Consider the following 14025-nt stretch of genomic DNA (forward strand, 5'->3'; position numbering starts at 1 on the left):
TTTAAAGAGCAGCATGACAACAGAATTCTTTCTCATCTCATTATTTATATGCTTATATCTATAAAGAATGGAACAAGGACTATAACTGATATTGAGCCCTATCTCATCTTAGCTCCAAATAACATTTGTGTTCTCAGATAAATGAACTAATTAGGATAAAGAACATTCTAATAAAATTCTTTACTTTTTAATTTTCAGACATATCGATTATAACATTTATTCAGTACTGAGTTAACACTTAACTAAAAACATTTCAAGCATAAAAATAGATTACGTTATGACAGCATTCTTTGCTGAAAGTGGTATAGAAATATACATACAAGGAGAAAAATCAATTTAAAATTTTCAACTGCTAAAGAACTTATTTATTTTTGTAAATGGATGTCAAATCGTATGTATTTAAATTACACTGAATATCATGTTTAAAAGAGTGAAGTTAATAGTTTTAAATATCAACATTTGCAGGACAGCAGAAAGTACATACATTGGCAACTTCCCATGAAAAATTCCAGATGTCAACTTCAAAGTGTGAGGGTAAACGTGGTTTTTCACAATACTCAGGAAGTGCATGAGCGGCATGGTGGGTGGACCACTGCTTAACACACTGTCCAGGTAAGGCTGGGGCCCTCGTGTGCTAGAGTCACCTCTGCAGGGTGGCCCTTTGAAGGAATGCACGTTCCTGGGCTCCATCCTGGATTGAGAGAGTTAGGCTGGGCGCCCAGTAACTCAGTTTCAATATGCAGCCCAGACGGTTCTCATGCAATCCAACACTTAAGGAGAGCTCCCTTAAAAAAAGAAATACTAGTATGTTACCGGACCTCAGCCATGGCTGACGAGGGGAACGTCTCACGTATGTTTTGGATTGACAGAACTGAAATGAGCCGAATCAGAACTCAGGGAGGAGCAGCACCCGTGGGGACAGGGTGGCGAGGAAGGCGGGCACTTCCCTGGAGGTCCTAGGACGGCCACCGTGGTTGCGTTTTGGGGCGATCGCAAGGTCTAGCCCTTTTCCCTCCATTGGGTGTGAGGATCTCCTTGAGCTAGCCCGAGGAAGCTCAGGATGTGGACAGCATCGACTCCTCCAGGGCAGAGCATGTGCTCACGGAAAGCTGCGAGGCGGGTGGCGCGGAGCACAGCTTGGGAAGAGCAGAGCTACTTGCCATGACAAGGCCCCTGGGGTGGTCTGTCAACACTGGGGACAGGTGAGGCGTTTGTTCCCTCTTGGTCCCACGGGGGGTCTAAAGTGCAGTGTGAGCGCTCGTCTCCCGCCGCTGCCCGCTCACTGGGCCGTGCTGTGCAGCGTCTCTCTCTTCCTAGGGTCGCAGAAGAACTGCAGCTTCCTGGGGAGCAGCGTCACCTCCACGGGCATCGCCTCGTACTCCTCGCTGTCGATGCTGAAGGAGCCCCCTACGCCCTGCGGAGAAGGGGAGACGCGGCGGGCTCACTCCCAGGGCAGGCGGGGTCTGCCAGCACCCGAGCGGGTCGTCACAGCGCCATCCCCTCCGTGGACTCGGCCGAGTGTTCTTTTAAGTATCTCAATGCTGGTTCTAGAAACACCCAATTCTGCCGTCCACAAAAAAGGCTGCACTTTATGTGGCCTCTATCTCCTACGAGTATTTTGGGATTTGAGAAGCAAGGTCATAATTTTCAAATACATATAAAGACAAGAGTCCTGCCGCAGGTTAAAAGAAGGAATCGATAAAGTGTTACGTGTCCTTCTCAGCCCTCCTCTTAGAAGGACAACTCATTAGGGCCACGTGATTGGTTTCAAGGTTCTTTTTAGGACGTGCTTAGCTTTCCACTGAGGTGTAGCAAGCAGCGTTACAGACTCCACAGCGCATTGAACTCAGCAGTCGCTGTGTTGAAACTATGGTGTCACTGCCTATTTCACCCGCAGCCCTCTCTGCAGACAGCACTAGTACACGGGCCGCAGGTCTGCACAGCGACCTCTGGTCACGTTCTTTTCCTGACAGTACTAATAGAACAGGCTTACAACTTAGGTGCTAGTCCCCATTTTTCCTCACTTACATTGGTTATTCTTCTAGGCTTGGCATTTCACAATACAGAAAAATTTAGTGCTACTCTGAAAACCGCTTCCAGATCCATCATAAAAACTGAAAGTAGAATGCACTGTGACTGTTTGAAAATCCTGTGTCATGATATAGTAACTCTTTGCATAACTTAAAATAAAGCTCGGGTGACCGAGGACCACTTCACAGAACCTTGGCTTCAAACCATGAGCCGTCCTCAGGAGTCCAGCTCCGTGACTCGGAGGGGATTTGGTCATCACTTCCGTCTCCCTCAACGTGACCCGGGCCTTGGCACGGTGCTGAGCCCACGCTAGGGGCCAGAGCAAGGGCCTGGCCGTGGAGGGGAGGGCAGGCCACGCCCCGCTTACCTCAGGGAGCAGCAGAGCGCACTGGCTGGCCTGGAGACACTCGGTGCCCTCGGCGTGCAGCTCGGGGTCGCGCACCTTTTTACTTCTGTTAGTGAGAAAAAGCAGTTGGGAACCGGCGCCGGCCGCTGCTAGACGGCAAGGACAGAGCGCGTTCTTCCCGCTTCCGATGCGATTAGATATATGGCTCGTGATGCACGGGCGCCTCTGAATGGTTGTTCCGAGGATTCTTGCTTAGCATTACAGTGTTGTCTAGATTGAGGTTTAGTTGATGTAAAGAACTATGCATGAAGCTAAGACTGAGTGATTTTTAAAAATAGTTCCACATGTATCTAATTCTTGGGCTACTAAAAACCCCAAACTTAAATTAGAATGAAATTCTTTGGGAAAAGTATTAAACTTTCCCTATTTGGTACTTTTATGCTGGAAAGAGGGGAAAAAAAGTTGCTAGAGGGAGGTACTTGAGTAAGTCAAGGCATTTGGTCCTTGTGAGTCAACTCTTGGAGAGACTATTTTTAATTTAAAGTGGACATTTCTTATATAGAGGAACAACTAGTCTTAGAAGCGCTCTGACATTAAACATCTTTACGTTGACTGCGTGCCGTGGGAGTAAAACTATGAGGCCGCCCACACACAGTCCACCACGCGCGCACACCCTTCACGACCAGCCATGGGAAAGAGAAGAAGGGCAATGGCTCATCCGAGTACAGTAGTCCATTCTTTTTCATTAACTGACAACTAATTCTTTAGCACGTGAAACTTCAGAGTTTTCTAAAACAACTTCACAATGTCCTATTCAGACGCCCAGAGGAAACACATTACCTGACTTCACTTCCTGTGGAGGCCAACAGGAAACTCGCTGCCACCAGTGCTGGCAACAGTGAGGCACGTAACGGCCCCCCCTAACTTAGGCACCGTCATCGGCTTTTCTGTTTGGGGATGTCGGTATGAGAAAGGAGACTGGCTAGAGTTGGCCCCCCGGCCAGACTCTCCAGCAGGACGATATGGCTTCTGCACGCTCTAGAGAAGAGGGGACGGGCTTGTCCCTTCTTCCTCTTACTACAGAAACAGCAAGTAAATCAAAGGCTGCAGAAGCAGCTGTTCAACATCTGAAGCTTTTGTACCAAAGGCGAAACCACCACAAACTAATGAGACATTCTGCTGCCGGCGCTGATCATGAAGTCGCCATGGAGACCCAGCCTCTGCAGCAGAAATGCCTAACCCTTAAGTGGGCACTAGAGGGAGCTCCGAGACAGCACAGACCACCAGTCAGCATGGTGACAGGCCACTGGGAAGGCCAGCGGAAGGCTTAGAACATTCTTAACCACTACAACTCTGGCCGAGGGAGGCTTAGCAGGTCACACGGGACTTGGAAGGTACTGGGTGGTGGGAAAGGGGAAGCTGGAGGATGTTCGAGGGCCTCGCTTCAGGTTTTTCATCAACACCCTGAGGACAAAGCTTCACAATGAGACTTTTCCCAGTCTCTCACTTAAGACTCAGAGACAATCCCGAGATGAGAGGTGATTGCTATTTCATTCTGTACACAGGGAAAAGGAGGCAGTGAAGTGAGGATCTGACCAAGTTCTGAGGCCAGAGTGTCAGAACCAGTAGTTCTGACCCCGAGGCCCACATTCTGGATGCTACGTCATGCCACACGGAATTCTCATTTCAGTTGAAAGGCAAAGATGGCTCCCATACTCTGATCTTCCCAAAAGGAACAGGGAAGGCCAAAGGAGAGAGAGGTGCAGTGCACATGCCAACCCACACGAAACGACGCTGCCATTCCCCAAGCCCTTCGCTGGCTCTGCGCCTCGGACTTCATGGGCACGCGACAGAAAAACCTGGCGATAGAAACGACTCGAGCCTCGCTTCCTGCAAACGCAGCCCACTTACCCTATAATTATGAAGTCTCCTTTGCTGACAGTGGCGGGTTCAATGCAGATGTTCATAAAGTCTTCTGTGCTCTAAAAAAGTCAGAAAGGCAAACATTAATACTCTAAAATTTACCTAATGCAGCTTGTTGTCATCCTGAAGGCCGGAGGTTCATATTGTAGAGCTGCAGGTGATATAGGGGGCGCTGAATTTTAGTGACTTAATCCTGAATATATTTTTGGTCCTTTGTTGGGGGGTGTAATTTACATACCATAAAGTTCATCTCCATTGTTTGTTTCTTACTACATACATAAGGTAAATAAAAACAAAGGATTGGAGGTCTGTCAGAACCCAGAGTGGGGGTCTGTGAAATTCTGTCACTAACAACGGTTAGTCTCTAGCATCCCCTCCCAGTGAGTCTCATCCTCACTGTAGGTCAGCATCACACCACAGCTGCCAGGTCTGCTTCTAGAGTGGAGAGCCCACTTATCTGTTTTGTAAAATGCCGTACATGTACATTTGGGATGCAGCCAGAGCTTGGAGAAGCAATCCACTTACGCCACGCTAATGTCTTAAGAACTTTCTATTCCCAGCCACAAGGAGGCCCTGTGAGAACCGAGCTACGAGAAACTGCTGTAAAAACTGGCTTGGTTCTCATCTCGTTCCCTCCAGTCTGCTCGTGGGTACCACGGAGCTGGCCCTCTGCAATCCAGTCCCGACGCTCTGCTGCTTCCAACAGAGCTGCATTTCTCTGTGGGCAGGTTCAGCCCAGCGCCCCAGAGTGACCCAGAGGCCTCTGTGGCCTGCACCAGGGATTCAAGGGCATCGCGGAAGCACAACGCAGTCGCTCAGCGCGGACCTGCAGAACACGAGGGGACGGCTCTGCTGAGCTCCCCTCTCCTTCAGCAGTGACTTACAGAGCGAACTCCTCTAGGTGCCTGGGTTACATCGATGAACCAAAATCCCCCTAATTCTGCCTACAAAAGGTTACAGTCTACCAGAGAGTGGAGGGGAGCAAAACAAAACCATAATAAAATAGTGGAGTACGTTCGTTAGAGTAGATTGGAATAGAAACAGCAAATTATGGAATGAATGTATATGGCAGAAATGGTAAGTTAGAGTATATTGGAAAAAGGAGAGAAAAGAACTCGAACAAGGAGTACCAGGTGGCAATGGAGGCAGCAGTGACATTTTTGAAGAGGGGTCCAAGTGGGCCACATAAGGAAGGTGGCCTCTGAGCAGACACCTGAAGGAGGTGAGGGAATTAGCAGTATGCTTACCCAGGGCCGTGGTTCTCAGATTTTAGCCGGTATTACCTGGAGCTCAGCCTCTGACCTCATTCTCAGAGCTGCTGGTTCAATGGATCTGGGGTGAGGCCCAAGACTTTTCGTTGCTAACACGTGCCCGAGCGGCGCTGCTATCGCTGGTCTAAGGACCCCACTTTGAGAACCACTGGTCTAGGAAGAACGAGCTACACAGAAGTGCCGGGGCAGGACCTTCAGGTGGGAGCGTGCCTGACACGTGCAAGGACAGCAGGGAGGCCAGGGTGGCTGGGGCACCGGGGAGGGAACGATGGGGATGAAGCCACAGAAGATGGCAGCCAGAGCGGCAGAGCCCTGGAGACCGTTACAAGGGATGTGGCTGTTAGGCCAAGAGGAATGGGAGCCACTGGAAGATTCTAGGCAGAGAAATATCTCGCTTCATTTCAGTGGGATCTCTCTGGCTCCCGTGTTTAGAGGAGGAAGCAAGGAGGCCACTTAGGAACCTATTGCAATGATCCAGGTACAACCCGATGACTTGGATCGGGTAGCGGTGGAGATCTGTGAAGTGTCTGCAGTATTTAGAAGGTGAAGCCGCCAGGACTTCCTCAAAGCTGAGCTGTGAGCAGAGGAAGAGCAGCCGAGCGTGGCTCCAGGATGTTTGGCCTGAACAAATGAAAGATTAGAATTACAATCACCCACAGTGGAGGAAGACTGGATGAAGCGGGCTTCAGCAGGTGGGGGGACCAGGAGCTCAGTCTTAGACCAGCTGAGATTGAAATGTGTATCAAACATCCAGGAGGGTGAGTTAAGTACACAGACGTACATGTCTAGGATTTGTCTTTTGCAAGCAGTACAAGTACAAAAATCAATGTATTATATATACTACACTGACAGATTTAAATGAGAAAACCTTATCTCAACAGATTGTGGAAAGGTACCTGATAACTATCCATTCATGATAAAACTCTTAGCAAACCAAGAATAGGAGGGAATTTCCTGAATCTTATAAAAGGTTTCTACAAAAAGCCCTATCAAACTCAGGAATGAAGCAACGAAACTTCTCTCTCTACATCAGGAATAAGACGACGACACCTGCTATCACTCTTGCCTGACACTGTACTGAGGTCCGAGCCAGTGCAGTCAGGTAAGCTCAAGGACTCGAAGGCTGAGTATTTGAAAGGAACGGACTGAACTTACACCATTTGCAGCTGACATGATTGAATCGATAGAAAATCCAAAGGAACCCAGAGAGAAAATAAGAATTTCGTTTGTTGATTCAGCAATAAAAAAATCAATTACATGTTCATCTACTAAATCAGATAGTTAAAAAATAAGAGATACTATTTACAAGAGCATTAAAATTTAAGATAACTAGACATATATCCAGGAAGACAATGAAACTATAAAATTTCACTGAAAGACATTAAAAATCTAAATACGTGAAGAGCTGTGTCACATTCAATAGAAGAGTCAATATAGAAATCTCATTTCCCCTCAAACTGATCTATAGGTTCAATGTAATCCTGATCAATATAACATTTTTTATGTGGAATTTAATAAAATAAACTTTCCAAGAGATTTATAGAGGTCAAAGAATTAAGAATAGCCAAGAGACTCTCTAAGAAGAAAAGAGAGACTTATTTTAAAACAAGGATTAAGAAGAGCATATTACAAATATAGAAAAATAGAGTAACTGAATAGAGAAACTACAAACATTTCCATGTGTAGAGACAGCTGACGTAGGACAGGTTTTCTGCAGAGCTGGGAGTGGGTGGCGGGGAAGGGGACATTCCAATAAATGGTGCTTGGACAACTGGCTTTCTATATGAAAAGAATATAAAAACGGAGCCTTACCTCTGTCATTCACGAAATTATAGGTGGAAGTATTCTTTTTAAAATAAAAGTGGAATCATTTGATGCCAATCATTTTAACCTGGTCTTTCATTCAACAGTACACGATGAGCATCTTTCCATGTCAGTAAATAGAGGGCACGTTTTAAGTAAATGTACCCAATGTCCTGAATCAGTCCCGATTAGCTTGTTTCATGTGCTTTGCCCTTATGAATACAGTGCACACAACTGTACAAGAGATCCTGATTTTCACACATTCCACACCCTAAAACCTCTTTCAGACTCTGAATATACTTTGTTAAATGATAAATGAACATTTTGTGCTATTATCTGACAGCTTCATTGTCTTTGAAATTTTTACTGCATTTGCTTTTATTTTTACAAAGAGGTGTGGAAAAAAAGAAAATGAATGTGCTGCTACCTGGGATAAGCAGCACAGCGTCATATACTTTTATAATTGGCACAAAGATAAAAAGCACTCAGCCTTCTGAATGGGGCTGATCTAGAGCCGCAATCACGGCCCCACTGAACTCCATCTGTTCATTGGCATTCGATCGTCAGAGAAAAGGACCGTGTTAAAGAACGTGAACAAAATACTGGAAATACATGTTATCGGAGATTGGGTATAAAGAAATGTATAATTAGAAATCTTATCTTTTTTAAATTCCTCTAGAACAGGAATATATTTAACCTTAATATACTCACTTTCACCAATGTTTCCAGAATTCCATTATGTAAGAAATAATGGACTGTCTACACTATGTGTTCATCTGATGATTTCTGTAGGATAGACTAGAAATATACTTAGTGGGGCCAAGGGTGTGATTACATTTTAGATGGTTCACATATACAGCCAAGACGCCACTGAGAAAGGGGATTCCAACGGACAGGCCCGTCAGACGCACGCGACGGCCCATTCCCTCACCACGCCAACACTGAACACGGGCGTGCTTTTAATCTATGACAATTCGGTAGTTACTATTTCAATTTGCAGTTCTTTGCTGTTGGGCACTTTTTCTGCTTCCTTAAAATACAGGTAATAGTTATATCTGCCTGATAATGTAGTCATGAAGGTTATGTGAGTGTTTATATAAAAGTCTTAGGATGGTACCTAGCACGTAGTATATATTCGGTAAATATAAACTTTTTTTCGTGTTTATTTCTTTTGTGAATTTCTATTCCTGCCTTTTTCCTGTTGTTTCTATTAGTCCTTTGCCCATTTCTTATTGATTTATCCTAAGTTTGTTATAAAGGAAAGCTATTAACTCCTGATCATTCACATTCTAATGTTTTTCTTAATTTGTCATTAAAATTTTTGTCTAGAGTTTCTTCTTTAATTGTACATAGACAAATGCATCAGTATGATCTTTGCATTAGGCGCCATGCTTAGGCCTTGTTCTCTCCAGGTTTATACTGGTAACCACCTAGATTTCACTCTGGAGCTTTAATGTTTGTTTGTCTTTTTCTTTTTTACATTTAACTTTTAATCCAACTATTATTAATTCAGAAGTTGAAGGGAGCTATGTTATCCAAAAGTTATACAAGGCACAGGAATTAGTTTTATAATTAGAAAACAACTCAATATTCTGAATATTAATATTAGAATCAAATTTCTCAGTACATTCATCTTCCTCATTCATCTCCACTCACACAATGATCACTTATGTTCAACTCCATGTGCCAGTTTTCAGACTGACCAGGTCAACTGTGAACATGCTACTTTGATTTGCATAAAACCTGATTATAGTAATTGGTCCGCAATTAAGGATAACTTTTCTATTGGCATTCTCATTAACATAAACTTCTAAGGCTTTCTCTATGCCAGGGGTCAGTAAACTTTCTGAGCAGTTAGATAGCAATTGTTTTAGACATTTGGGCCAGTCTGTCAAGACAACTCAGCTCTGCCACTGCAGCACAAAAGTAGCCAGAGGCAACATGTAGGTGAATGAAGATGGCTGTGTTCCAATAAAACTGTACTTGTGGATATTGAACTTGAATTTTATGCACTTTACACATATCACAAATTTTTTTCTTCCAACCATATAAAAAATGTAAAATCAAGTCTTTGCTTGTGGGCTATACAAACAAAAACAGGTGGCAGACCAGTTTGCCAACCCTCTGCTTTATTTCACTATTTTGCTGAGTATTACCTAGAGCAGCACTATCCAGTAGAACCTTCTGCAGCAGTGGAAATGTTTTAGATACACACTTTCCAATATGACAGCTATACATACCACATATGTATACTAGTATATATGCTATATATACTAGTCACATATGGCAATCGAGCACTTGAAATGTGGCTATTGTGATGGAAGAAATTAGTTTTAAATTTTAACTCCAACTACATTAAATTGCCACATGTGGCGAGTAGCTACCATATTGGACAGTGCATGTCAATAGATTGGACACGAATTAACATGTAAACATAGAGATAGATTGTGTGTGTATGTGTGTGTACATATACACACACACACACATAGTTTTTTCTTCTGGGGAACTAAATCTCCATATTTAATATAGTCACAAAAATAATGGCTGTTTACCAACAAATTTACTCAAGTTCCACAATTTTTCATTCCTGTGGCAAATGGGAGCAGGCTAACTTTTCATTTCTAAAGGCCTTTTGCCCTTGGTTCTCTGAAGGCAGAAGGCTTGGTGACTACTACTAAGCAATCCCCAGAACTGGACCCAAACCCCTGAGGCTTTCAGGCCCCTCATCACTCAGCCGCTGCTTCTCATACCATTGTTCCTAAGGGCACGCCACATCCTCTTTTCCTCACTCTCTATCCCACAGGGTAAAAATAAAAATAACGAATTAGTGGAAGAGCATGTCGTCTTTGCCACTTTTCCCAGATACCAAATGCTTTTCTAATAAAAAGCACACTCACCGTCAGGTCAAGCTGTCTGTTCCGCGTGGTGATGGACAGTTCGATGGTGGACAGCTGCATGTCTCTCCAGACCGCCGGGCTCACCTCCTTGGAAGGGGCTGTGAGTGCATCAGATACGGGTCAGTGTCTTCCATTAACATCTGACCGCTCCGCCGCCGAGGGCGAGCTGCCCACTGCCTGGCTCGGCCTCCTGAGCCCATCTGCTGACTCTCCACCCTCGTTTGCTTCACTTCATACTTCTGACAGGATAAAGAGCCAGGCCCGGAATGGACGCTCTGTGCCTGAAACACCTCTACCAACTCAGCCGGAGTATCGCAAAGGTCGGTGACGGGAGGAGCGAGCCACCGTGTCTCCAGCGGCACAGGGCGTTGCCATTCATGGCCAGCGTTTGTGCCGGTTCGGGCCCTGCTCTGTGGCACAGAGAAGGCTGAATTCGGTGGTCCCTGAAACGCTTCTCCTGCCCTAGGTGAGCCTCTGACACCGATTTGGGGGTCTGCTCACCGTCCTGCGGCTGCGCCCAGTAGGACGCGAGCCTCCGTAACACTCTCCTGTACAGGGAGGGCCGTGGGGGGGTCTCTTCTGCTGCGCTGGGAGGTCTCTCTGTAGGTCCCGTGTATGAGACAGAGGCTCGATGAATCTGAGGCCACTCCTTTTAAAGTGAAGAGAGAAAGACATCTGTCGTGCACACGCACACAATTCCCAACTCTGGGAGTTAGTTAGTACTCTGCCTATCACTGCTAGAAAGCTCGTGATCTCTCACCGGATGGAATGATCTCTGATCTGGAGCATGGAATGCTCAAGCTTTCTTTTCCTATTAAAAGCCTATCTTGAAAACCATTAAGTCAGTTACTGAGGTCTTCATTCTCTCCCTGACACAGAGCAGAGAGATCTAAGTGAAAACCTCGATATGAACGCAGAGTCATCCCACGATGAATTTATCTTTGGCGTAGAGATGGCGACACAAGAAATTGATGAAATTCAATTGCATCAAATATCTTCTTCACTTCTAGAATCACATTCCACATGGAGTTCATGGTTTAGCCCAGCCTCACAACCCAGCCCAAGGCTTCTCGCTCCTGCTTCAAAGATCATCATTGTCACACTCTAGAGTTTTTGTTTTCTACTAGCTGGCACCCCCAGTCCAGTGTCATCCTGAGTCCCGACGGTGTCCACAGGAATAATTTAAACGCCCTAGCTCTCAGCCCTTGACATCACCTCTAGGTCACCACAGCCACCCATGTCCATGGCCACATCCTGGTCCTTACTGCTACCAGAGCTACTCCTTCTTGGAAATCTAAGACCCCATGTCCTATTCTAATCACACCCCCATCCTATTCATCTGGTGATCCTTTTGTGCCCAGTGTGTCTCAGGGTGAACTACTCCCGTTCTCAAGTTTCCGCATGGTGAATTATAAAAGAGTAACAGTGCTGACTTCTCTCGTGCCATGTCTGTCTGCTCCCCAAGCCCGGAAGGCCCAATGCACAGACCCTGCCCCCTCCTCCCTCTGACTCACACGGGTGCTGCTGCTCCATGCGGTGAGCTTACTATGGCAGTCTCTGCCCTGAAGGAGTTGTCGTAAGTGGATAAATTCAATTAGGAGTATTCAGAAATCAGATTGTGAGCACATATCTAAGCTGTGTTCTTCACTCCTGCTGAAGTTTATAAAGCTGATACTTTGATCTCCATTTGCCTAGTTCCTAAATTTGTTTTCATAGCTGGGTTCGAACTCAGAAGAGGAAGACGGGGTGTTATTATTTAGCCCCTGAAGATCCTGACCATACCAAGTTTTCGATCACACAGAGAATTCTAGTCTCAGACCATACCATCATCTTCCCTAGGTGTCTAACAGTTGGTTCCTTTAAATCACTCTTGGTGCCTTTAGTCTTGTGCCCTGAGAAGCCCCGATTCTGGATCAGTCTTGTCACTAGGTTTCTGTACTTCTGACATCATGCATGGCTCAGTATTATTGGAGGGGAAAAAAATACTCCTGCTGAGAACTGATACAGGGGAAGACAATCACCCAATCAAGCATATCTGTGTCACAACCAATTCTTGGTCTCAAGTCCTCGATGCCATTTGATAATCTTTCTAAACCTCCCTATTTTAATCTTTCTTCAAAATCCCCCGTACCACTGCCACCATGCACCTCATTTTCAACAGATCACTTTGTTTCCTACACTTACAGTGAAAATATCAGAAAATCGGTGAGAACTGCCTTAACTCTACACGTTTATTTTTATCTGGACCCCTCCTTCATTTCTCTGCTATGTCAAGGAAGAAGCGTCCCTTCCCCTGTCCGCGGCCAGTCCAGGGCTCTGTCTCCCACAGCCTTCTACTTGCTCACGGACTTTGCCGACTCAGGCAGGCTTTCTGCTCCTTTCCGTCACCGCTTCCCTTCTTTCTTTTGCTTCAGGGTATAAAGACACGGACATCTCTCTAACTAAAAAAAGCAACGCCCTTTTGACCCCATCTCTCTCATGGCTTTTGCCATTTCTATCTCCTTCCCTTCAAAGTCAAGCTTCTTGAAGGCTGGCCTAGCCCCGCCGTCTCCGCTTCTTTACCTTCCATTTATTCCTTCACTTTCTTCGGTGTGGCTCCAGCCTCTCCGCTTAGGCTCCCAAACCCTCAGAGGCTGCCAGATTCAACAGACGCTCTCCCGTCTCCTGTCTTACTCTCTGGGGCTGCTTCTTGACATCCCACTTTCTTCGTGAAAAGTCTCTCTTCCACTGGCTCGTCAGTGCTCTCTCCTCGGTTTCCTCTTAGCAGTTCTAAGGCGTCTTTTCTGGCTCTTTAAATGTTCACATTCCTCGGGGCTATTCCTGGCCATCTCTTCTCAATGGTAACTTCATCAAATGTATAGTTTCAGTGCGACTCATACACTTATGACATTTTAATCTATTTCTTCAGCCCCGGATCCCTCTGCTGAATTCCAGACCTAAGTCACAATTGTTATCTCCACTTGGTTGTACCATGAGAATGTTAAATTCGATAATATGCCAAACTGGAGATTTCATCTTTATTCACAAACTTCGTCTTATGCCAACATTATCAACATTAATGGGAAACTCCAGTTACCAAACTGTAGTCTCGCAAACAAGAAACCTGGGAGTCCCATACTCTCCTTCCAACTTCTGAGGGTTCTACCTCGGTATCTCTTTCATCCATCCTCTGCTGCCAATTCTCACTGCTACTGTCTTAGTCTGTACCTCGTCATCACCTCTCGCCTGGATTACTTTAACCTTCTGATGCCTTTGCCTTTAGCTACCCACTCCAATCTCTGTCCACACTATTGCCAAATGACTTTTCTAAACTGCTGATTTGCTCATGTCATTCCCCTGCTTACGATTCAATAAATCTCCAGTGCTTTAACGATACGTCAGACCCCACATCAAACCTGCCATAAGCGGCCCCTACCTAATCTCAAACTCCCTTCCTACCAAGCTGCTGCCATAATGAGACCATGTCACACCACTGTGACTTCACACATCCTGGTCCCTGCATCAAGAAAGCCCTTTACTTAGTTCTGTATGTATTTAGCAAAAATTTAGCAAAAGCGTCACCCTTGCTGCAAAGACTTTGCTGACCCTCAGTCATGCGAATGCCCCTCTGCTGTGCCCCATCTCTCTCCTCCTATGTTTCGTCCGCACTCACTCAACTGGTTTACTTGTGCCTCACGCCCAGCACCAGCACATGAATACTTCTTGGGCAGGAAATCTGTCTTATTTGACTTTGTATTCCAAGCACATAGAAGGG

The 14025-nt window shown here is 45.6% G+C and overlaps 2 protein-coding genes across 10 annotated transcripts in view; one reads left to right on the top strand and one right to left on the bottom strand.

The window, feature by feature from the left end:
* DENND11 (DENN domain containing 11) overlaps positions 1-7452 on the top strand; it is a 51922-nt gene extending 44470 nt beyond the window's left edge. For 2 of the 5 annotated variants that reach the window (XR_005652386.1, XR_005652385.1), the window contains one exon: positions 466-7452. The gene's annotated coding sequence lies outside the window, so the exon portion shown is untranslated. The remainder of the gene's footprint in view (positions 1-465) is intronic. The other 3 variants (XR_005652387.1, XR_005652388.1, XR_005652389.1) reach the window with 3 other exon arrangements.
* The window catches only part of AGK (acylglycerol kinase), a 75212-nt gene continuing 61212 nt past the window's right edge, over positions 26-14025 (bottom strand). For 4 of the 5 annotated variants that reach the window (XM_039860960.1, XM_039860961.1, XM_039860962.1 and 1 more), the window contains 5 exons: positions 10773-10920; positions 10272-10369; positions 4289-4359; positions 2399-2483; positions 26-1414 (listed from right to left, as the gene is read on the bottom strand). In XM_039860960.1, coding sequence (XP_039716894.1) covers positions 1280-1414; positions 2399-2483; positions 4289-4359; positions 10272-10369; positions 10773-10920 — 537 coding nt within the window. In that variant the 3' untranslated portion in view covers positions 26-1279. Of the gene's footprint in view, positions 1415-2398; positions 2484-4288; positions 4360-5996; positions 6193-10271; positions 10370-10772; positions 10921-14025 lie in introns of those variants that run through there. The other variant, XM_039860963.1, reaches the window with a different exon arrangement.

Source organism: Pteropus medius, unplaced genomic scaffold (assembly GCF_902729225.1).
Source record: "Pteropus medius unplaced genomic scaffold, Ma_sr-lr_union100, whole genome shotgun sequence".
Taxonomy (NCBI): Eukaryota; Metazoa; Chordata; class Mammalia; order Chiroptera; family Pteropodidae; genus Pteropus; species Pteropus medius.